Source organism: Ailuropoda melanoleuca, chromosome 19 (genome assembly GCF_002007445.2).
Source record: "Ailuropoda melanoleuca isolate Jingjing chromosome 19, ASM200744v2, whole genome shotgun sequence".
Classification (NCBI taxonomy): domain Eukaryota; kingdom Metazoa; phylum Chordata; class Mammalia; order Carnivora; family Ursidae; genus Ailuropoda; species Ailuropoda melanoleuca.
The window spans coordinates 21,943,187-21,968,862 of NC_048236.1; the positions used below are offsets into that span (position 1 = coordinate 21,943,187).

The window sequence follows — 25,676 nt, forward strand, 5'->3', positions numbered from 1 at the left end:
TCTGCACGAGAGAGCTAGGGTCCCATGGACGGTGTCCCTGATGGGTATCCTCAGCCTGGGGCTAAATTCTCACCAGGAGTAGATGACTCAGGAGTTTCAAAGGAAACTACATGTTTCCTTTTTTGGATAATTCTAGTTGTTGCGAATGTTTCTTTATATTGGGATAGGTAATATACCTTATTTTACCTTGTATTCATTGATTTTAGTGCTACGTTCTAAAATAAGAGTGGCTGTCTACTTCATCTAAATATCCAGATGTTTGGAAGCAAGTCCTGTTTAGTCCAGTCCCAGACCTTTTTCTCCAGACTAAACCCTGGTTCCTCATTCATTCCTCATAGCACCCTCCCCAGCAGGCAAGGTGCCTGCATGGCCTCCAATTGTCAATAGGTTTTAAATTATGGTGCCCCAAAGTACACACTTATTCAGCATTTCTTACAGTGGGCTCTTTACTCATATTAATGTTATCTACATTTGCACCTCATTTCATAACAACTGGTACATTACTGCTCTCAACTTGTCATCTAAAATCCCTAAGACTTTTTGTAGTAGCTGTCAGAGACTTTACCAGTAGAGGATTGGGTAAAGGTTCTAGGTTTTTTCCTTGAAAAAAAATCTGGCCTTGCATTTATCTCTCTTTGCTCTTTTGCTAGTGTCAGGTTAGCATTTTATCCATTTAAAATTTTTTGGCCCTTGAAAGTTTGATGAGAATACCTTCTAAATATTTATTCAAACTGCCGATCAAGGAGTTGAATGGGAAAAGAGTGAGTATAGAACCCTGCTGTGTTCAGTAGGGCACCTCCCACTCACCCCACACTGACTCCCTTTAAGTATACTTTTCAGATTCAGTTCATAACCATTAAACATCTTTGCAGATTGTGAGATTACAGAGTTGTTGTGATCACAAGAATATCAGAGACTAAGCTCATATTCTCATTTCCGAATTCAATGAAAATACTCTACGTAGAGTATGGTCATAGCAAAGCAGTAGAATAACGGTCATAACTGGGCAACCCACAGAAGACCTGGAGGTAGGGGATTAGGAATCACTCTTTCTTGTTTAATATCTAACAAAATATCGCGAAGAAACAGCCTCAGTAGTGTTTGGTTTCCCAAATCTACCATTTCTGTTTTTGGAAAACTGATAAAACATTTTCCCTTGCTCTACTCTCCCTAATTTCTCAAAGATCACCAGCCACGGTGCCAGGTTCTGCATCTGTGGTCCAGGATGGATGTGATCTGTCTGAAGTCCAGAAGGCTGAGTTTCTTTAAAATAATTAGATATTCATTTAATTCCCATTTCCCTACATTTAGTTTAGTTTCCTTTCAGGCTTTTTTGGTATACTCTTTACAGTTCTCCTTGATAGAGAACCAGAAGAGGAACAGAGTAGTTTTGTCCAGACCAGCAGTGTTAGCATCACTGGGAACTTGTTCAGAGTGCAAACTTTCAGGCCCTACCCCAGACCCACTGCGGGGCAGGGTGCAGTTATCAGTGTTCTCACAAGACACCCAGGTACTCTGATGCATGCCGATGTTGGAGAACCACTATATTAACCCATCCTCCCCAAGCCGTGGTCTCATCCGTCAGGATTCATCTTGCTCTTCTGTTAAATTACCCCTTTTCCCCAGACTTCATTGCATTCTGGGATTTAGTATTCCTAATACAGGCCATAACCATTACTTTGTTGGAAAATATTTTTGTAATTTTTTCATTTTTTGTCTGTGCCCTTTTTAACTGAGCTCATCAGGAACTTGCCTCCGAGTTTTTCTAGAGGTTTCTGTTCAGTTCAGATATATATCTGATTATGCAAAATATTTAGGTGCTTTTTGTTTTGCTGTATTGTGTTTGGGTTTTGCTGTTTACAACTTAATTAATTTCTTGTATAAGTCCCATCACTTCAACATCATGTTTGGAATGTGTAGGTGGTATGCATTTGTTTGTTTCCATTCAAAATTTGAATATCCATTTTAAGCAAGTCTAAAAGGCAGAAATAGCTCTCATATGGAGGAGACACTACTTCATGAGAATTGTCTTTCCACAAATATTTAAGATATGCAATTTTTCAGTAAAGATGGCTGTGTCATGTCATAAAAATATGGTAACTATATTTCCAAATCACATTAATTGATATAAAACTAAATGTATCTTGCACAAGTACAGATTATAAAATCAATATTCAGTACCAAAATTTCCTTTATAGTTTCTAATATATTCATAAAAGTATAAAATTATATATGTCCTTAATATAATATGACTGGTTCCCAGAACTAGACTTTAAATTGTACTGCTATAAATTTTAGATTAGTTTTTGCATGCAATTAGGGATTAAAAATATTCTTCCCTGAATTTGGAGATTGTTTAAAGCATTTTATTTAGAATGTCATTAAGTCTATTAATTTAACATACTTTGCCCCTTAATGTTTTTATGTAAATTTTTCCTGGCAGCCACAATTCATTACTGATCTGAGGCTGGGAAATAACTTTTTTTAAACTGAATTATTCTACTTTTTTATATAATAAATACAAAAACTTGCAACCAAATTGTGGATTAATGAAAAAAATATGTAGATATAGATGTGACATGATTTTTAGTGTCTGAAATGAAGAGACCTAATATAATAATTAAATACAGTATCTCTAAAGATAAAAGATATTACAGGAATGATGCATTTTTTTTTGAATGATGCAAATTTTGAAATAATTTTGAAGGCTTCTCTTCTTTGTAGTTGGGAAAGACATCATCTTCTGTTTTTTAACCTCTGCCTTAATGAATAATCATTATGATGCTATTTGAAAATTGGATAAAAATGGGTAAAATTCAGTATATCTGAAACTTTTCACAAGGAAGCGATAAACCAACTATTTTGTAGTCGTCTCTGCCTCATGAGATGTTCAGCAGCAGTCACCCTGCCTCACGGGTAGAGCAGCATTAAGCACACATGTTGAGCCAACTTACACACAGTGCTCTTCTCTGTGTTTTCAATACCCAAAATACCAAGAATATTTTTTCAGCATCTCATTCTTTCCTACTCAAAACTGACATTTGTTTAAGCATGCCTCAAGTCGTTCTGCTACTATTACCCATAATATATGACTATCTTCTTATATAGAGACAGGAGGAAAATGCTAAAATATCTTTTAATTAAAAATTCTGAATTCTTTTATTGGTTTGTTTTGTTTGGTTTCATTTATGTTTTCATTTTTTCCCCCTCTATTACTACAAGTTATCATGCATTTTAATTTTCCTAAGTCATTATTTTTCAGGCTTAAAATTAAACCAAGTTTTCAAAAGCTCCTACAGTTTTTTCCTGCTTAAAGTCAGTGGCAGTTTTTAACACCTCCCCCCAAGAGCATTTGAGCATATGGATTGATCTTGTAAAGAAATTCTTTTTTTTCCCCCCTGGAACTGAAGATGATAAATACTTTTGAACCCTGTATCTACCTTGACCATATGGACTTCATAGATAAATGCTCATTAATTTTCAACATGCATAATTTTGGAAGGACTTCTAATGCAGTACGATGAAATTCTCATTGATTAACTCTTTCAGGAAGTATTTTAATGAATAGAACTTGTAGAATTCTTTAGGGGAAAAGCCTTTGAGAAAAAGTCGAATTCATATGAATATATCCATGATTTCATAAAACTCTTTGCAATAGATTGATGGAGAAACCTCTTGGGTATCTGCCTTTCCCCTGAAAAACTATGCAGAGTTGTTTGAGAAAAGGGTATGGAGATTTTTGAAAGTCCGTTAGTCAGCTTTCAGTTGTGTTTTAGCTAGGAACTACCTGAGATCTATGAAAATACATCAGAATCCATAAAGAATGATTGAGTAATCTGGACCATCTATAAACAATAGATATATAATTTTTTAAATATTATTTTTTTAATTTGATTAAGAAAATTGTTTCATAGAGAGATGGCCAAATGCAGTAATGAAAAAACGAAAACACATTAACTTTCTTTTATTAACTTTTCTATCCTAATTTACAGTTCTTCATAAGGATATTGGTCCTTGCCGAGCAGCAACAATAACAGGAACGCTTTCTAGGATTTCTCTAAATGATGATGAAGAAGAAAAGGGAACAAACCCTGAAGGGCTAAGCTATTCCACACTGCCTGGAAACGTCATTTCCAAAGTCATTATTCAGCAACCCACGGGTATGCACATGCCCATGGGTATGAATGAGCTGGGCAATCAGTGTTTGAAAAAAGAGAACAGTGAATTGCGAAGAACTGTATACTTATGTACAGATGACAATTTGAGAGGAGCTGACATGGACATGGTCCATCCTCAAGAAAGAATGATGGAAAGTGACTATATCGTGATGCCCAGAAGTTCTGTAAATACCCAGCCATCAATGAAAGAGGAAAGCAAAATGAATATTGGTATGGAAACCTTGCCACATGAAAGGTTATTGCACTACAAAGTGAATCCCGAATTCAACATGAATCCCCCTGTAATGGACCAGTTCAATATGAACTTAGATCAACACCTTGCACCCCAGGAACATATGCAGAATTTGCCCTTTGAGCCTCGCACAGCTGTGAAGAATTTCATGGCCTCTGAGTTGGATGATAATGCAGGACTATCAAGAAGTGAAACTGGGTCAACGATATCAATGAGTTCATTAGAGGTAAGCAATAGAATAAACCTTTCCCTGATATTTGAAATATTTGATATTTGAGAAGTTGATTCATGTGACACTGGATTAAGGGAGAGACTCACATTACCTTTTGCAGTTATGTATCATAAAAAAAATTTTGGCATGTTGGGATTAAAATTCTAGACATACTNTTGATTCATGTGACACTGGATTAAGGGAGAGATTCACATTACCTTTTGCAGTTATGTATCATAAAAAAAATTTTGGCATGTTGGGATTAAAATTCTAGACATACTTTTTTTTCCAGTAGTACATCAGAATGCCTTTTCTCAAGATCATGTTTTGAAAAAGGACCTCTCTATATTTAAAAGGATATCAATCCCAATTCTTTCATAATGGGAACCAAGTAGAGCATTCATAAAGGAAAAAATAGAGGATCCCCCTGATGTTTCTCAGGTACAAGAGATCCTTTTGGTGGTTGAAGTACTTCCTGGATGGCATTACAAACTTAAACCAAAATCTGGATTTTTCTGTGTGAGGGCATCCATTAAAAATACCAAAATTGGAATGTTTCTGTGGAGTCTTCCATTACACTGATTACAAACTCTATTTTTATGTTAGATCAATATCTTTCAGAGTAAGTGTTTTGCTCTCAGCTCTTGTAAAATGATGACCACTAAAATTTTTTATCTTAAATTGTGAGCTCTCAGGCAGGATGTACATTAATCAGATTAAGAGTCAGAACTCAGGTCCAACCACATGGCTTTTCTATAAAAGCAAATTCCCCTCAGCTTCTTTTCTACTCATAAAATGAAGTACAGAGTAGTCAACAGTTATTAATGTCATTCATATTATATTGCAATTAAGTAAGACCTAAGGAATTTAGTTTTTGTATTGACATACATCATTTTACTGTTTTGTATGTGACTTTTATATCTCGTACCTTGAAATTTTGCTATAAACCTGCTGATATATATGGATATGTACATTTAGCATACAATGCAATACATGAACTCTTTTGCATGTGTTGCCGATTGTTTTAATATAATAGATCATTTCATAAGACTCTACTTAGAGAAAGACACTATAACTGGTTGTTTACCCTTTCCATCAGAAATCTGATCATCATATGTTCTAGTGTTCAAAAGTGCACAGAGGCAGTTGTTCCTCCCTTCTCCCCACAAAGCTATTCCTTCTACTAGGTCAACAGGAAAAGAGATCCTGTGAGGCTAGAGTAACTTGAAGAGTGGTGTGATTTTGAGATTTTTTCCCAACTGGATCAAGGAAATTCTAGATGGGAAAAATGGAAAAGTTGATGGGACCTAGAATAAATCCCTAGATTCTAGATCAATCTTAAACAGAGTAGGGTTTCTGAAAAGAAACATCCCTCAGAACCAAAAGCAGAGGGGCAGTGAGGCCAAATTAACTCTAGAGGGGCCGGAGCTCCCACTACCACTGGCCAAAAGCGTTCTGTCCTTCTGAACTAGCAGACTAGCTACTCTTTCTGTTTCTAACTTGTGTATCCCAGAGACTAGCAGGTCACCTACGGTATGACCACATAAGCACAAAGTACATAACATTTATGCAAAATCACAAAAGTTTCAAAAGGATTTTCAGTGAGTGTGCATATAATAGTATAACATCATAAGTAATCATAATTCTGACGTACTACTTGAAAATCATAATGACCATTTGAGTCCTCTCTATAGAACAGCTCTTTAAAATATGCTAAAGGGGTTAGAATGGAATTGCATTAAATTATCTTGCTTATTATAAAAATGCTTTCATCTAAAGGCCTAAAAACCTCTCTGGGTTTGATATTGTACAGGTTGTGTGTGCTTGAACAATAGACTAAATTTCCAAGTGTTGCTCTGTTCAGTTTGTAATTTTTCCAAATCTCCATATCCTTATTATTAAGTATGAGCATCATATATAACTGTGATTCAGCCCAAAGATCTGCATTTAAATGACTTAGAGATCACAAGGCTTACATCTTGAAAAGGAAGAAAATTCAGGATTCAGAATGAAAATTCAGTTCCTCATTTTCATTCTTTAAAAGAGTTTAATAGTAATTGCTTATGGTGACCATTTTAGGAGACAGCTGAAAGAGAATATATAGATGTGGGAATGAATAATAAAAATTAGCATTTATATAGCATCTTTCATTAGCAGATCCTCAAATCACCTTAAAAACATGAATTCATTAATCTTCACAACACCTCTGTGCAATGGATAAGTTGTTATAATCCTTGAAGTAAAGTCATTTTTTCAAGGTTACAGAGCAAGTACATAGCACATCTAGGAAAAGAATCTTTCTGTCCTGATCAATTTTATGCTGTCTAAAAGAAACAGTAATGTGTCTGGATGTTAGCAGGAGGACAACTTTAAAGTTCATTTTAACCCTTGACGACACATGGTCTTATGGTGAATAAAGACATGGCAAGGATAGGGGCACCTGGGTGGCTCAGTCGTTGAGAGTCTGCCTTCGGCTCAGTTCGTGATCCCAGAGTCCTGGGATTGAGCCCCACATCAGGCTCCTCTGCTGTGAGCCTGCTTCTTCCTCTCCCACTCCCCCTGCTTGTGTTCCCTCTCTCGCTGGCTGTCTCTATCTCTGTCAAATGAATAAATAAAATCTTTAAAAAAACAATAAGACATGGCAAGGATAAAGTGTAGGTATACACAGATAACAGATTTTGGAGATAGGACTGTGGCCCATGAAGATAAAGTTGGTGGTGCAGCTTTCCTTATGAGCAGAGGGACCATTGTCAAGTTGAGTTATCAGCTCTGCTAGACCGTATCTGCAGGGCCAACCAGTGAGGAAGATGGCNGAATAAATAAAATCTTTTAAAAAACAATAAGACATGGCAAGGATAAAGTGTAGGTATACACAGATAACAGATTTTGGAGATAGGACTGTGGCCCATGAAGATAAAGTTGGTGGTGCAGCTTTCCTTATGAGCAGAGGGACCATTGTCAAGTTGAGTTATCAGCTCTGCTAGACCGTATCTGCAGGGCCAACCAGTGAGGAAGATGGCATCCTGACATTCGAGAAAAAAACAAAAGATGACTGGAGTATCCACATAAAGAGGGGATCAACGGTACCCAGGAGGGGCCTGGAGCCTTTTAGACGACAGCGTAAAGACGCGAGTGGGTGACATGTGCATGACATGAGGCCCAAGCTGTAGAACAGTTTGAGCTGTCTCTCCCTCTGAGCGAGAAGGCAGATCGCGACCACGGGAACAGCCAGCTCGGGAAGCTGCCGCCGCAGAGGACATCCAGGGGCACCAGGATCCTTTCAAGAATGTAATAAAAACGATGTTCATGTGAATTCAGGAAGTTTCCTCCAGAGGAGTGGGTATTCACGGATTGCCATGGCGGGAAGTGGGGGTGGGGGGAGAAAGAGAAGATAAAAGCTACCAGTTGTAGCACAGAATGTGGTATGCGTAAGGAAAAGAGAAGGCAAGGAAAAACAAGATTTAAGGGAAAGAAAACGAAAGCCAGAGTGGGTGAGTGTGTATAAGTATTTATTGAAATAAGCAGGCGGCAACAAAGGAGGAGGGAGGCTCCCCAGCCCTGAAGAAAGTGCCAGCAGAAAAGGCTCTAGCCTCCAGGGGCCTTTGTTTAGCGATCCCCCAGTTATTGAGGGTAAAAAAGCTTGATGAATGCAGGAAGTTTTTTGGCATACAAGCTTATCCAGATTTTCTCCCTGCCCAGTAGTACCTTCTTTTTTCTTATAATGTGTTATCGTCCATCTTCCAAACTGTATCCATTCTCAGAATGGGCTCGATGAGCAATTCTGAAAATTTTAGTTTCTGAAAGATTTAGTTTCCACGACTATGGGACAATTGCAATTTTAATATGGTAGAAAGCCTCACAATGGCTCTAGCCCTCAATGTCCTCTAAGTGCTTTAAGACTAGGAAGAATAAAAATGTCAGGGGTGCCTGGGTGGCTCAGTCAGTTAAGCATCTGACTCTTGATTTTGGCCCAGGTCATGATCTCGGGGTCATGAGATCGAACCCCACATTGGTCTCTGCGCTCAGCAGGGTGTCTGCTTGAGATTCTTTCTCCCTCTCCTTCTGCCCCCGCTAAAATAAATAAATAAATCTTTAAAAAAATTTTTTAAAAATAAAAATGAAACTGTCATCAGCATTTAAGTCATTCACCTTCAATTAATGAAAACGAATGAGTTGATATTTGGTGTATATATAAAGCAAGTAACTATTAGGTGCTATGGAGCAGGTGGGGAAAATATTAAGGTATAGTTCTGAAGTCGTTTTGAGGACTATGAAACATAGTTTAAATTTTGGATTGTGGGGGCGCCTGGGTGGCACAGCGGTTAAGCATCTGCCTTTGGCTCAGGGTGTGATCCCGGCATTGTGGGATCGAGCCCCACATCAGGCTTCTCTGCTATGAGCCTGCTTCTTCCTCTCCCACTCCCCCTGCTTGTGTTCCCTCTCTCTCTCTGGCTGTCTCTATCTCTGTCAAATAAATAAATAAAATCTTTAAAAAAAAAAAGATTTAAAAAAATTTTTTAGATTGTGGTTCTAGTTATTTTTTAAAAAATTCTGGATATATCATTGTAAGAGAGGTCGATATTTGCTTTGAATCTTTGGACCAGTGGTAGCTGTTCCACAACCTGTAGCTGTTAGAATTAAATAATAAACATTTCCTCACTCAAAAATCTTCCCAGTTTGTATGCATGTCCTGCGCCTGTTTGGCACTTGGTCTGTTCTGCACCCTTTTCCCCTATGTTACTCAGGGCTGGTGCAGGTTCCTGTCCTTCTGGCTGGGAGAGATTGGCCTCTAGGAGGCACTGGGGAGAGATTGGAGGTGGGCAGAAGAGAGACTCCAGGATATTTCTCCCCTGCTCATTCTGCTTTGGACACCATCTTACGTCTCTTTAGCTGCGGTTTCTTAATGCTTCTGGCTTCAGCCAGGTGCCTCAGCCCCTGGCCTTAGGTCACAATGCCATCTCCCTTTGTCCAGCCTGGGGGGATAGTCACTTCTTCTGCTAATCTCTGGGTTGCCTTGTAGTCCTGTATGTGGCTTCTCAGCTCCACTATCAGTAGAACTCTTACGAAACAATTTGCTCAGATGTAAGTACATAAGTGGTTCCTCTTAGTCTCCTGACAAATTGTGTCCTAATTTTTCTTATTTGTGAAGAAACCCTTAATGACTAATGAGAGTTAGATAGATTACAAAATGATTTTATCAAGAGCATTGCTCCTCTAGCTTTTCTGACCATTTCGGTATAAACTTACTCTATATCTGAAAACATTGTTAGGTAAGTCTCCCTCAATTTATAAATGGGTAGAAAGGGATGCCATTCTAGGCTACATTTTTATACTCCGGTTTTTTGGACATGAATTATAGAGCTCTCACCATAATGGTTTTTAAAGGTAAAACATGTTAGCTATAATGTCACATCACAGTTGCCTCCCATAAAGCTCTTGTGAGGATCAAATTAGATAATGTATGTGAAAACCCTTTGAAAATTGTAAGAAGCACTTCAGATGTAAGGTTGTGTTATTATTTCATTATCATTATATCTTGAATTTCTGTGAAGAAGCTTGAATGCTGCATTAAATCAATACTTAGGGCGTTAGACAAAACATTATGGCCTCACTTGGGAGCTGGGAGACTGTCACTAACAGAAACCATTACAGAACTGACCTTTGTACAGAAGCCACTTTTTCTTTTTTACATTTTTTTCTCACACAGCTGTGGTGAAAGGAAGGCTTGCCCTTCTTTAGTGCTTTGTTTTTGCTCCTAGATTAGGGAATTTTGTCTTTTATGCAGGCATGCAAATAAAATTAGCTGAAATAAAAGTCATTTTTCAAAATTAATTATGCTTAGGTTTTATTTTCAGATATTTTGAATGAATTTGGTATCAAAGCCGTCTCCTTGAGTATGTTCNTTCTCCTTGTTTTCAGATATTTTGAATGAATTTGGTATCAAAGCCTTCTCCTTGAGTATGTTCATTGCTCACTCTGTAATAAAACTTTTAATGGCAGTCATATTGCCATTTATTAGTCACTGCCATTTATTCCTTGCAGTGAATTTTCTAGTGTCTGGTCCAGTTTAATTTGAAGTGACACAAACAATGAATTATTCCCTCTGAGAAACTATTCGTTGTTCTAGAGGATTGAGATATGGAGAGATGCCTCATGCATATACTTGCTAAGTATCCCTCTGTGTAGCCTCATACTCTTGAGCATTTTCTTACTCTTAAGTCATCCTGAATTTTTTCCCCTTCCATTAGTGATAAACCTGCATTCCCCTCAATCATCTTGATTCTTTTGGCTGTCAATTAGTCCATTCGTAATGGTTTTCTTTGTGTATTTACTCTGCCTGCTTATCCATATTCTCCCAAAAAATGAGAAAAACAGCAACAAAACAAAAACAAGAAACAAGTCACATTATTTTGGACTTCCTTAGCTGCCATAGTGTACCTCCTTCAATTATTCTTCAATAACTTTGTGAATTATTGTACCAGGCCCTTTGGTAGATGCTGGGGATATAAAAGTGATCAGGACAGATATGGACCCTATCCTTGTGATGAATAAACCCTGTGGAAGAGAGAAATAAGTAACTGGTAACAAATGAGTAATCTGAAAGAGTGTACTAGGCTAGGTAAGGACCATGGAATGTGAGGGGGAGACTTGATAAGGGGGTCTCAGCCTCCTGAAGTGCTGTATGGGGTGAAGTTAAGAAGGAACATAGCTTATGAGGATCTATCTGGAGGGTGAGGGGATGTTTCAGGCAAAAGAAACTGTAATACAGAGACAGAAAAGAGTTTGGAATATTTTCACAAGATTAGAAGTCCTGTGTAACAGTGGGTGAGCTCCTTAAGATGTCATTGGCCTAGGAAGAAAAAAAACAGATTTTGGAGAGCCTTGTAAAACAATTGAAGCAAACAAGGACTGTTAAGTGAAAAATTGTCATGATCATTTCTCCATCCATCCATCCATCCATCCATCCATCCCTTTGATGGTTTGGGGGAAAGGATTAGGATCCAGTGGTATTAGGAGATAGAGCAGAAAGCTGGAGGACAATGAGGGAGCTACTGCAGTTATCCAGACAGGACAGGAGAATGCCCTTGACTATGGAGGTGAAAGTGAAGATGCGGAAGAATCAGGTGGATCAAGAGAGATTTCAGAGGTGGAGTAGGTACCACTTGCTGGTGGATTTGATACGCGGTGGGAGAGATAAGGGAAACAGAGGTGACTCCTGAGTCTCTGACTTGACCAACTAGATTTCTGACATTTCTGTGATGGGAAAGACATGAAGAAAAGAGTGTTTGGAACTTAAGAGATGGTATTTACCCCCATGGAATGAATGCTATCGTCCAGAAGAGAAGATGAGAAAAAAAGAGGATTCAGGAACTCAACACTTAGAAGACACTGAGATAAGGAAGAGTCAGCAAAGGACACTTGAGAAGGAGCTATAGCAAACGGGGGAAGGGAGGAATTAAGATCATGTGTTTTATTGGGGAAATGATTAAATTTCAAAAGCTTCTGAAAATCCAGCAAGATAAAGACAAAGTTGACCTTGGAAATTGACCAGATGGAGCTCCTCAGAGACCTTGGCAGGAAGAATTTTAATGGAGTGTTGAGTATAGAATACAAGTTAGGATGAGTTCTAAGTGGAAAATTAGGAAAAGGAAAACACACAGAAGAACTGAAGAGATTTTTTTTTTATCATCTACTGTGACCAAAAGGATTCTTTGTATCAGGTTATTTGAGAAGTTGGGGATATATAGACAGAGGGATTTATATCTTCATAAGATATTTTAACACCACCCTGGCTTATTTGAAATTTGTATGTAGCAATTCTTCAGTTGTCAACTTAATCAGAAAAATTGTTATGACTTCATCACTTTTATTAATAGATTCTCATTTTTTAAACATCTAACCACTTTTTCTAACCACTTTTATACCTTACAGTAACTTCCCAGCAAACTCAGAGGGACATTTGAATAAACATGTAAGTCAGTCAGAGTTTCCACAAACTTGAGTGCTTTGAAAGACTTTCCAACATACTGCACGTATACCAAGGATAACAGAGTTGAACCCTCTGGTTCTTGCATTACACCACAGTTTCCCAGTGCCAGATACCTCTTTAAATAAACTAGATTTTGCAATGGGAGACACGTCATGGAGATGGAGGTCAGCTACTATTTGTTATTGTGTCATTGCTCATAAAGCATCCCATGTTCGAGAATGGCTTAAGTTATTGTAGTCAACACAGATTCGTTTATATTGCCATTAGATTTTCTGTCAAAGAAGTATCATGTTGATGCTTTTTTTTTCTCTTTTAAAATGTAATTGACAAAAGTTAATCTGCTTGAACTTACTTTATGGCTAGAAACCATCTCTGTCCCACTGCTGTCAACCTTGGATTGACTGGGTCCTCCATTGTTATTCTTGCTGAGTTCCAGTAACAATCAGCAAAATATCACAGGCATCTTGGCTACAAAATATTACCACTTTTACCCTTGAGCTAGTAGCTATAGACAGTGGATAAAACACAGGGTTTGGAGTCAAAAGACCTGGGTGTGAATTCCAGCTCATTTGCTTACTACCCAGGTTAAGTGAACAAGTTATTTTAACTACTCTGGTTCTCGGTGTTCCTAATTCATAGAACAGATATAAAAAATGCTACTTTCCTGACCATCCCACAGGGCAGTTAGCATGTTCAAATGTGAAAGCACTCTATAAACTATGAAAGGTTGGTATACTTGGTCAGTATTGTGGGGATACGGATGATAGAACACAAATTTTAACCTCCTATGGGCTCTGAAAATCTGCCACATTTTTTGCATTCTCCAATTTTTAAGTCTTCACTGCTTATCCCCACCACCACCATCTTTAAGCTCTTTTGATTGAAATCTCTGTGCTTCACCTGTTTATTTCTTAGTCTGATCCTTCAAGGCTGCTAGTTATGCTATGCCTTTATGTTAGAATTTAATTTTCATAGAATTAAATAGGAGAGAGAAATCTATTTATAGGAGTATATCTATTTTCTTTTTCATATTTTATATCAACATAGGTGCATAGATGACATCAGCTGTCAGAAGTGGAATCTCTTTCTGGTGTTCTTCTAGGTTCCCATCTTTTGTTCTTGTTCCTAAAATATGGAGCCTTTAGTGACATGCGTCTGTCAGCATTTCCAGTTCTTAGGCTACACAGCTTTGCATTCAGAAAGAGAGCAGCATACGGTTGTTATGACCTTTGGCAACAGAGACCCCTCAATGTGTGCAGCAGAAGGGCCTCTTACTTGCTGGCTAGCTGAACCTTTTTCGTAAGATCTCACTATTCAATTTTCAAATGGAACACAAAGCTCATGATTAATGCTCTATAATAATTGCTTAAAACTGTTCCCATGCTTGCATTTTGCTCTATTAAGGAAAGAATTTTGGTTAACATATACTTACAAAAATGCCCTGCTGAGTCACAGTGCCAAGAAGGCAAAGCATTCAAGAGCAGAATGGAAACACTGACATTCAGTATAGCATATTGCAGCAAAGTGTGATGTGCTACATTGGAGCCTGATTTTTATACAACACAGTTAGATAACAATGGTGGCGGGAGATGGCAAAGGAGGCCTGGGTTAAGTGCCTTCCTACACCCTTTTCTCCTTCCAGGATGTCACCAGGGCTAGGCCAATGTGATGCCCGAGACAAGGACCAAAATGACATCAACGTGCTATTTCCATTTAATAAAAGCAATCTCCTCAGTGCTCTCCTTGATCATACTTGAAGACCGGATTCTGTAATTCAGCTCCACCAAAATCAAATAATTTCAGAACTTTTAGACTTTTTTTTTTTTAACGAAAATCTTTCCTTTAATACCGCCCCCCGTCTGGTGAAGCATGCTTTGGGGATGTGGTTACCTAGGGAGGCTCTGCTTCTACAGTGACAGTGTAACTCCAGCTGCAAAAATGTCAGCAGGTTTTTCAATGAACTACGTTAGTACCTGTCTGTCTCTACTATTTAGCAGTTACAAGAATCAACTATCACGGGTAGGATTCCCTGATAGGTTTTTGAACTTAAGGTAGGTATTGGGATAGCAGAAGAGAAAGGAAAAACAAAAAGTTTGTTAAAGGTTTACATGATATTCAACTGCCTAAATATTACTTGTTTTTAATATTTATTTTTTGTTTCACCCCCACTTCCTCCAAAAAATGTAAATTAAAAAAAAAAAAAACCTTACGTTGGAAACTTGCCTTTGTTCTCTAAAAATTTGGAGGACCCTTTCTACATTTACCAGATATCTCCTGTATTAAATCCCTCTGAGCACATGCTAAATGTACCTTTCCTACACTAATATTCATAGTCACATTAATTTCATTTAAGTAATATTTCCTGATTTTATCAGGCTTATCACCTAATTATTTTATTGATACATATTGATCAATAACTAGAATCACGAGCTGTTTAGCAGAGTCGGAGCCATGGAGGAACACCAAGATATTGACATCTACGTAGATGTGTGGGTAGGGGTGTGGATTTTTTTTTTTTTTTTTTTACTAAATTAGAACAAATACTTCTGTTTCTAAGAACCAGCAATTAGGACTGTCATGGAGAATTATCAAATACTAAAAAAATCTGTAGTTGAGACATACAGAACTTTAGGATTCAGACAGAGGGCCAGAGAGATTTTGGTAGAAATGATGCCTGGAGATAGGCTGGTGGGAAGTCTTGAGATGACCCAATGATTTTTTTTTCCTATATAACTTTTAATCCTTTGTGTCTCTAAAGTAAAAAATATAGCTTTGCTATAATAGACCTAAAGTCTCCTTCAAGATTGAAATTTTTGTGAGAATTTATATTAAAAAATTCTTACTGAAGAATGAGTTAAGAGGTCAAGATGAAAAATACTCTGTATTTTTATATTCTTCAATTTTAAAGGAAGTTCAAAGTAAGAATGAAATAATATGGATGAAAGAGTTTGAAATCATAAAAATTTCAACATATTCCTCTGTGAAGGAAATACTTGTAATACAAAGATGCAGGACATTTTATTGAAAATAATAATTTTCATTTTATTTGAATGACTAAACATAACTTTATATTGGTTTTTCTTCTTTTTAAAAAATCTAACAGAGAAGAAAATCACGATATTCAGACCTTGACTTTGAGGTAAGTTTCTATGGATTTTTAAAATAATTTTAATTGCTTAAATTCGAGACTGACATACAATTACTTAAACATATTACTCCACAGTATGTAGGAGCTCTACTTATTAAAAATGAGAAGTCAAATATTTTTAATTAGAATTCATACTGTAAAACTACTTGTAGAAAATTATTTTAACTTCTAATTGATTTAGATGTATGCTAAACAGATATTCCAAACAAAAAATCCACTTTATAACTACTAAGACAAATGAGCAATTAATGGTGAGGATTGAATTTGATCAATTCAGTTTGTTGTGAGGTAAGAATGTTGGTTTCTTTATTTCTCATATTTATAACAATCATAGTGGTTTTACATCAGTAACTACCTGAAAAAAGAGCCTCTGAGAATGCTTTGGCTGGTTAGCTAGGTTTTTTCTGGGTTTGCCTTGTGTACTGATTCCTGTTATTTAGGTTCTCTGTGATACATTCCAGATTCTTTTTTCCAACAGCAAGGGTTGGTTCAGTGTGTTCCTGTGTTCGTAAATGCCTTTTCACAGATATAAACAAGATGAAGATGTTAATTTTCCAATTGGCATTGAATTTATACTGATGTCGTAATATCGATGCTAGAAATTACTGAAATCATACCATTTGAGCAGCTTATGCTAAGCACAAAATTAATGATGTTTAAGCATCACATAAAAGGCACTTATGCATCTTGATAATTGGATATGATTCACAGCCTGCTGACATAATTGGATATAATATATTATAAATTTCTCTAGCATATTTGTACTGTTTTGATGCTTACATAGAAGTTGATAATTTTGGTTGATATTCCTAAAATTATGGAAACCTTCTAGAATATGGAAACTCCTAAATCAGTCATCTTAATTATGTAGATGAATGTTGTAGCTCAGCAATATACATCAGGTATCAAAAGTGAGACTTAACCGTTTTTCTCTTGTTATTTACTGCATTGGTGAACAAGCTCTGGTTTTACCCTAAAGAGAATTGGCCTTTTTTAGTGAAATTTCAGACCACCAGAAACAAAGTAGTTATAAAGAATCTGACCTCAATGATGACGTGGCAAAATTTCCTACTGATGCATCTCAGTTGTAGCAACCTGGCGTAGGATAAAAACGTCATTCTATCCTCTTAAGTTTTAGGGTATGAAGAAAAAACATTCGGCAATCTTCATTTTTTTTACTTTTTACTGCCTTTTAAGGGACAAATAAATTTTTTTCTGTTCTTTAGGTCACCCAAAATAGAGGATCATTGTGTATATATTTTTTGTCCTGAAAGCAATAAGTTGTCTTAGTACAAAAGAAAGGAGGCAGGAATTAATCCATGAGGCATCAGTGACAAAATATAGTAAAAACCTAGATCTAAAATTAAGCCTCAATGCAACCAACCAAAGCCATGTAATCATAAGCTCAGAAAAGAAATCTAATCATATAGGGTCACTTGGAGCATTAGAAAAACTATTCCTTTTTCATATGTTCTCTATGGCAACTGGTCACAGATTCCTTAAGCAGATGCTTAAGTATTTCCTGCTGCTTAGTATTCCAACAAACTATTTACTGTTAATGGGAAGATTTTGCAACACAGCAACCCTGGCTAGTTAGCCCTTTAATTACTATAGTTATCTCGTGATTGCGACAAGTGTAAAATTGGGCGCGGGGGGACACTTTGAGATACTACATTTTCTTTCCCAACTTTTTAGTCCCACTCCCCTTACTCTGAGTGCAACTGTAGGTATGCAGCAAATATTTCATAGATGGTGTTCTGAAAAATTACTGCCAGCTTTACATGCTGATACTTTTTAATACGATATGTTTGTACTTTGTGGATGGTCTTTGATGAAGAGCCAGAGTTGCCTCCCTCCGCTTTAAATCAGGCTGGATAGATTTTGTTTCTGTCAAGCTACTTGCTAGTCCCCCAGGTCCCACCCCATCAGCTTTACCACACAGGGGCCAGTGTAGGCATTTTGCCATTGACCAGCAGATTTGTCTCCTGGGCTCCTGAAGATATCTTCCCTTTAGGCCATATACACTCCCCAAAGTCTGTACACAAGAACAGTATTCTCTCGACTCATATATCCATAAAACATTGACCAGTAAATGTTATATCTGGGGAAAAGTCCTTTCATGTTGCCAATCTCCAAGAAAATACTGCGTTTTTAGGAATAAATAGAGCAATATGTTGACTAGTCAAAATAATGTAACATCAATTCTTACTTTCAGGAAAGTATACAGAAAATACTGTAGTGATATCCCTTTATTCTGTGACCAAACTCCTTACTGGATTTGCATTCGCAGCTCCAAGCAGAGATCTAGTATATAGTGTCAGTATATAGTGTCAACCTCAAAAATTGAACAAATTAAAAAAACAAAGTTTATCAAGTAGCAAATGAGTTTATTTGGAAATTGCAATTCAGGACATGCAAGCCTGGAAAGGAAAAGAGGAAGTTGGGAGGTACTATTCTAAACATTCCTGAAAGCATTGTCGATCAAGAGTCCAGTTTTCTGTATTTAGTGATCTTGTCGACACCTTGGTGCCAGGAATGACCTTTCCTGGATGTCATGTCCCACTGTGGAAGGAAAGAGCATGGTTTTTGGAAACCATTTAAGGCCACATTTGAGTAACAAGGGATAGAAAGGAGAACTCTCAGGCATTTCCCTCTTAGAGACTCTATCTTATCAAGGCTGTGAGCATTAGAGATCATCTTGAAATGTTGAGCCAGCAATACCCTACTGATAGGTTATTTCTGCAAAGGTTTAACAGGCAACAGGCACAAAATTTTTAAATGATTATATAACACAAAAAGAGAAGCAGAATACTAAATCTAGTTTGTGGGGTTACCCAGGTGGCTCAGTTGGTTAAGTGTCCCACTCTTGATTTTGGCTCAGGTGAGGTTATTATCTCAGGGTTGTGAGAATGAGCCCCACATCAGGCTCCATGCTCAGTGTGGAGTTAGCTTGTCCCTCTCCCTCCTCCTGCTTATGCACTCTCTCTCAAATAAGTAAATAAAATCTTTTAGTTTGTATAAGGTCCTACATGAGGAACTCAAACCTGAAAGTAACCAGCTAAATAGATCAGATGTCAGGAATCAGGTTTTCTCTTAGCCTGGAAAAAAAAAATGTTCTAAATTCCAGAGTTTATTCCCTTCAGGAACAGCCTGGGAGATATAGGTGATGGCCAATGCCAAGGTAAAGGAAAGAAGGGGAAAACACAGACTTTTATGTTTAAAGTATGAAATCGTGATGTGGTGCCTTGAGTGGAAGCAGTCCCCCTTGATGTCCGCTACTACTCTTCCACTTGATTGAAAAATCTCCAGGGTTTGTAGAAGACCAGATGTCAGGTGCAGCCATCTTTAGCTGTGGGGTGTATGTTCAGGATTCAAACCCCTGAAGTCTGGCTGTCATCTGGGTAATGAGGACCACCTGGTATAGTTCCCTTTCAAGGAGGTTCAGGAACAGTCTTTGTTCTACATCAAAAGCATGGGGAAAAAATGGAAACATGAGTTTGGAGGGTGATAGGTAGATATTTGAGAAAACCAGAAGAATTTAGGCTCTAGTACAGTTTAATAACAGGATTAGAATCTAATATAGACAAAGGTGCAAACATAATTTTTCTCTCTATACTTACCCTGATATTTACCAAAGATAATCACAGTAAAACTAATTTGTGTGCATTAAACTTGGCCTATTTATACAAGTGTAGCAAGAATAGCGATTGACCATATAAGCTCTCTTTAAGACTGCTTTGCTAGAACCTTGTAAACAAGGTGCCAAGTCGATTTTTCTGAGGAGCTTTATTGGTTCCATAAAGTAGCCTTAGTTCCTTAAAAACTGTCCTGTCAAGTCTAAGTCTGTACACATCTCTCTCAAAATAATCCAGGGCCTTGATAGAGTAGCCAGTATTTCTAATTGTTTATTACAAGGAGAACAGATTCTCATTGAACTTATGGAAAGAACTAACTATATTGCCATGTGAAAAAGTACCCAAGAGTTTCGAAATTCTGGAAAGATCAGGTAGGGAGAAAAAGTAAATATTTCATCTTTGTTTACAAAGTTATATTTTACCAAATTGCTGTATGTCATAGGTAGCTTTAAAGAAAGAAGAAAAAGGGGTCCTTTTAATGTAGTAAGTAAAACATTAAAGGACCAGTAATGTTTGAAAACTAGAAGTCACAAAAATTATCATCTTCCTGCATTCATCCAATACCATGTTATTCTTATTCTGCTTGAATCTAGTTTTTACCCAGTTAAATTTATGATCTCAAAGTTATCAGAAACCTGCACTTTTTCTGAGCTCTTTCCGTGAATCTCTTTGAAGACCAATCACTTCTGTAGGTTCACTTCTTTAAAAGCATCAAAGTAAAACCATAACTCCCTGTAAATGACAGAAGATTTAAAATGGCCATTATTAAAGTTCATTATAATGGAGTTGACAAGAAAATTTGGCTTTCCATATATTTTAAGATAATAACTGGAATTATGGCCAATAACATTATACCAAGACATCAGATTTCCAGGAATTTCATATAATTTCTAAAATACTTGTATTAATAACATTCACCTGCATAACATAACCTAAGATGGTTTATCATCACTTATTGGAAAATGCTTGTCATGTAATTTAACATATCGAATAATCCTAAAGGGCTTAATAGCTCTCTTTTTGTAAGGAGAAAGAACAAATCAATTATGTTGTAGGGATTTCTTGGAAAACCCAAAGTTAGTTCAAGGTCAAAAAGACTATTTAGAATTGGATCTGAGGAAATTTGTCAAAAATATCAAAAGGTTTTAAAACAATTGGTCAAATAGGATTGATGAAATAATAGTTATCTATTTAACCATGGTAACAATGGTTGCCTGTTAAAAGGCAAATACAGAAAGTCTCATAGTTCTGTTTACATAATCAAAGACCTGATAAAGACAGCAAGTACAGAAAATTATTTTAACAAAACATAGAATCCTTTTTTTAAGCCAGATTACTTTAAAAGAGAACTTTTTACAATCTGTTATCAAAAGCAGACCAATAGTCCAAGAAAAATTTGTCCATTTACCAAATAAAAGAAAAATTAAGGTTTAATTTACATAAATATACTATTAATATTAAAGCTTATTTTTTAAACCCTGATTACAAATTTTATCTAGCTTGGTCATACATGAGAATTTTTCCCAAGGTTCCTTCTTCACAGACCCTCTATAGCTTTCTATGTCCATCTTAGACTGTGCTTTCTGTTTCCCTCAACAGAAACATATCTCCATACCTCCTACTTTTGTCCTCATACCTTTTCTAACCAAAAAACAAACCCTGCTTTCCTTGTATACAGTTGTTTCCCTTATTATTTCTACTAGCTTTAATTACATATGTTAACTAGAATTGTTAACACTTAGAAATTTTAATTAGAATTCTTAACCCTTAGAAACCTTAATTTTTAGTGAAAATTAAGCAATTATGAACTGTCTTTTACATTAGCGTTTTTTCAGGTTGACAATTTCATGAATACATTTCATAATTTCTAGTACTGTTTTTCAGTGTGGTACAAAACGTGTTCATTAATAGACCCAAATATCTTTTGTCTCTCTGTAAAAGAAGCCAGAAATGGATAAACCTATGTTCAGTAATTAAGGTGTCCATTTTCTACCTTATTTAGAAATGATGTAGATATTCAATGAATATCCATCATTTATTTTAACTTAGCAAAACTTTAAGGTTACCAAAATGTATTAGGGAAACTAAAAAGTTTACCTAAAAACTTTTTATCCTGCTTACATTTATTTTAATTTATTCTTATGTTTAGATTACACACAGAAACTTAATATTAGACAGCTAGCCATCAGCCTAAGCTATTTTCTTGCTCACAGATTTTGTGAAAGAAATAACATGAACTTACTGCACTTTAATAAGCCTCACTACAACAAAAGTTTTATATTTAATGCTGAGAACTCTAAAGACACACATTTTAATTGAACCACAACCTTAAACTATATTTAACATCAAATATTTTCCCAAATCATGTGAACTTGAAAAATATTTGGGTTAGTTTCTTTTACATTTCTGAGAACTTAATTTATGAATGCTTCATTTTCAAGCCAATTAAATAGGGCTCCTTCCATTAATTAACTTTGGTGATACCACCCAGAGGTAGTAAAATAACCATATCTATAATGTACATACATAGACATTCATAAACAGATGCAAAAAGAGCCCCTAGAAGACACTTCAAGGTTTTTTGTCCTGGGTTTTTTTAATTCACTAATCTCAAGAGGTAATCCCTTTATAAAAACTTTTGAAGATCTTCTCTGGGTTTAATCAATTCTTTAATTATGGTCCATAGTTTGATAGATGAGGAAGTGGGGGTACAGAGGAGGTAGGTGTGGTGCCAAAGGGAAAGGGGAAGTTGGTACTGGAGACAAAGAGGAGAGGGAAGGGGAAAAGTAGCCTCAGAACCCCTTTTGTCTAGTTTGAATTGTTTGTATGTCTTGGTTAATTTAGAAACCTTATTTTGCAAAGAGGCGATTTTAGAGTCTTAGATACATTTGGAAGACTCCAGGTACCAACTCTAATAGGCTCCTCTTTAGTTTGTTTAATTTTAGACCTGTGGTCTTCTAATTTGGTTCTGAGAAAACAAGTTTGGGAGGACAAAAGCTCTCCACAGTGGCATAAGGATTCTAAATTATTTTTTATTAAGTTGGTCCATTTGATTAAGAATGTGAATGAAGAAGGGTCATAGTTTTGAACACAAAACTGGCCAGGGTCCCAGAAGGAGGACCCTTCGTAAAGAATTTAGAGAATTGTGAATCCCATACTTTAAAACCAGAGGTTCAGCAAACAAATAAGTAGTCACCAAAAGGCTGATGCCTTCCAGAATAAAGTCAGAGAGCTCAACCAAAAGGAGGAAGCTTGACAAGAGGCTTACCATGCCAAAAGGGAAAAGATGACTCACAGATAGTGCAAGAGGCTGAAGTGGCTACCATACACAATGCCTGGAGCTGTTCGTTCATCTGGGTTCATCACCTTCAGGTCCCACTTCTGACACCATATAATGTCAACCTTAAAAATCAAACAACAAATATTACTGAGCAGCAAGTGAGTTTATTTGGGAATAGCAAAGGAATTGCAATTTGGCACATGCAAACTATGGCAAACAGTAAGCAAGTCCAGATAACAAAGGGGGACAGCATCTTTTTATAGAGGAAAGGAGGAAGTTGCAAGGGGTTTTTGTTTTGAACAAAAGTTCATTGGAGGCAAAGGAGAGTTTGAAGTGGTAACAGCTTCTTATTGACTGCAAGTGCAGGCCTCTTGCTGTTGCCAGGATGAGAGAAAACTTTCTTTTTCCTGCTGATTATGCAGACTGTGATGAGTGGAAGTGCATGAGAGCTCTCCCTTCATGGAGTCCTCCGCTTTGAATGAGGATTCCTTTACTCATTTCACAATAGTAGGCATTCAATAAATTACAATGTAAAGAATGATTTAAAATTGAAATTAGTCCAGTTTGCTTTAATAAAAAGTTATCAAATAGTATATCTGAGTTGGGGCAAAGACCAGTATTGAAAATGGACTAGGGAGTTAACACCTCAATGATGGCCACATTGGACTTCAAAGATATTTACATGCTATGCAACTCAAGGAGATGAATGACAGGTAGAAATTCCAGGAGGAGGAAAAGGTATGGAGGTTGGGCTAAGGTGTGGCATGCTCAAGAAACCAGAAGCAAATTAAAATTCACTGAACTGTGAAGTCTATAGATAAAAAGAGGAAGTAATTTAGAAACCATATAGTGAAGAACTTGCACCCCAAGGGAGGAATTTTTACCTAATTTGTTACGAAAAGCTGCTAAACGTTCTGATCTATTATGTTCTGTTTGGTTTATAGTGATGAATGGTTTGCTCTGATCTGGAATTTAGAAACATGACTGGGGCAGTAATAGGAAGGAAAGATTGGAGTAGGGTGAATGAGGAAGTTGAAATACAAATTTGGAAGTGACTAGCCCAGGAAAGAAAAATGAAGTGGTCGGAAAGGAAAGGAATGAAGGGACATGGCAGAGTCAAGATCTATGGAGTTTGGTCCTCAACTGAACATAGGGGAGCAGAAAAAAAGAGGATCCTACAGGTCTGAGCCTGGATTTCTAGTAGTATCATAGAACTAGGAAAATCAAGCAGACATGGAGTTAGGCCAAGTTGCATTTTAATATTTTGGGGATTAAGGTGCCTTAATAGGATGTTAAATCAGAAATATGAGGTAGGTAGGTTAAATTATCTCTCTTGGATTGAGGACAAATCTCAAGGAATTCTTAGGAATGCAGTTCCAAACATCTCAAATTGCAATAGACAATATTATCCACTCTATGTTGAAAATATATGAGTAGAGAGGTATTTATTTTTATCTTCAAAAAACATGGAGATAAACCTTGTCACATTCTTCCATGGAACCATGGAACCATGGGACCTCTTTAAAACACCTTAGAATGTTCCTTTGAAGTCCTTAATGAACCCCGCACTTCCAGTAAACCCATGCTTCTCAAACTGAGGAGAGGTGACAGTGAGCAGAGAGCACAAGAAGGCATCAATCCAGGATAAACACGCCCATCTTTGTGGGGACTTGAATTTTTAGCAGATTTTGGGTAATATAAGTAAGATAAAATACTTTATATTAATTTTATATTGTTATGAACACAGCTAAGCTATGGCATAGAAGGTAAAATTTATATTACTTTCTAAATATAAAGCATACAATTTCAAAGAAATGTCTTATTCATAACAGGCCGCTCTCTGCTTTGTCCCCGATCCCCTGCAGTAAGTGCACTCTGTTAAGCAATCAGCACACTTGGAGAGGAAACATTCGAGCAATCCAGTCCTATGCTACATCCATCTTTTCTATAATGCTAAATTAAACTATTGCAAATATTTGCAGCCAAATATAACCTTGAGTGACAGTGACAAAATAAAAATAATACATACCTTATTCAGTTTTTTTTAGATCCTTTGTCTAAGTCCTGGATATATATTTATTCAAATAAAAACATGCTTGAAACATAACTAGACACTAGTAATGTCAGACAGTCCGTGGGGCTCCAGGTTCTATCTTAGGGATACTCTGGGACTCTGGCCAAGGAAAGGTACATAAATCATTCCCTTCTCACAATACAGCTTCAGGAATCAAGATTAATTCCTGTAGTGTGTGTTGCTTCCTTAACATTAGTTTTCATTCACTTCAAACTAGTATTCAACAACCCACTCTGGATTGAGGACTCCTATGCAATGCAAAAAAAAGAAAAATAACCGTAGGTTTATACTAGTAAATATGAACAATGAGAGCATAGTTGTCTATATTTCTAAGGCTAGAAAAGGTAATTTAGGCGGAGTGGTTTCTATCAACATGACTTCCAGGCCCCATAATCTAAAATCTGTAGTTGGGAGATTCTCCAACTTTTTCTAACAATTTCTCTGTTTCTAAAAGTCTACATATAGTAATGCCTACCTTATCTGTAGTTCACACTTAAATCCCAGCTCTGTAATTCACACTTCTGAATTTAGAAAAGAAAACTTCCAGGCAGTTTGTTTCAAAACCACCTGCAGGCCATTTATAAGCCACTTGTATGAAAAATAAGAGAGCACAATAGGATCAGAATAGAAGGCAGGGATCCTGTCTGGGGCCAATAAAAGAAATCTCCTCTTGAGCAGGAGGACCCCTTAAATAGGAGGAGAGAAGACGAGATTTATGATAGCCTTCTCTGTGGTGGGCGCCTTCCCTGGCCTATATACATGTGCCACCTCATTCATTTATCCCATGCACATTTATTGAGCACCTGCTAACTACCAAACACTGTGCTAGATATCAAGGATACAAAGTCACTGTCCACAAGGTGTTCAGAGACAAGATATGGAGACCAGCCCTTCAAAAGATAACTGCAGTACTATGGGACAGTTGCAG

The 25,676-nt window shown here is 36.8% G+C and overlaps 1 protein-coding gene across 5 annotated transcripts in view; it reads left to right on the forward strand.

Moving 5' to 3' along the window:
- The window catches only part of ADGRB3 (adhesion G protein-coupled receptor B3), a 697,114-nt gene that overhangs the window by 657,662 nt on the left and 13,776 nt on the right, over window positions 1-25,676 (forward strand). For 4 of the 5 annotated variants that reach the window (XM_034648079.1, XM_034648081.1, XM_034648082.1 and 1 more), the window contains 2 exons: window positions 3,993-4,636; window positions 15,715-15,750. In XM_034648079.1, the coding sequence (XP_034503970.1) occupies window positions 3,993-4,636; window positions 15,715-15,750 (680 nt within the window). The remainder of the gene's footprint in view (window positions 1-3,992; window positions 4,637-15,714; window positions 15,751-25,676) is intronic. The other variant, XM_034648080.1, reaches the window with a different exon arrangement.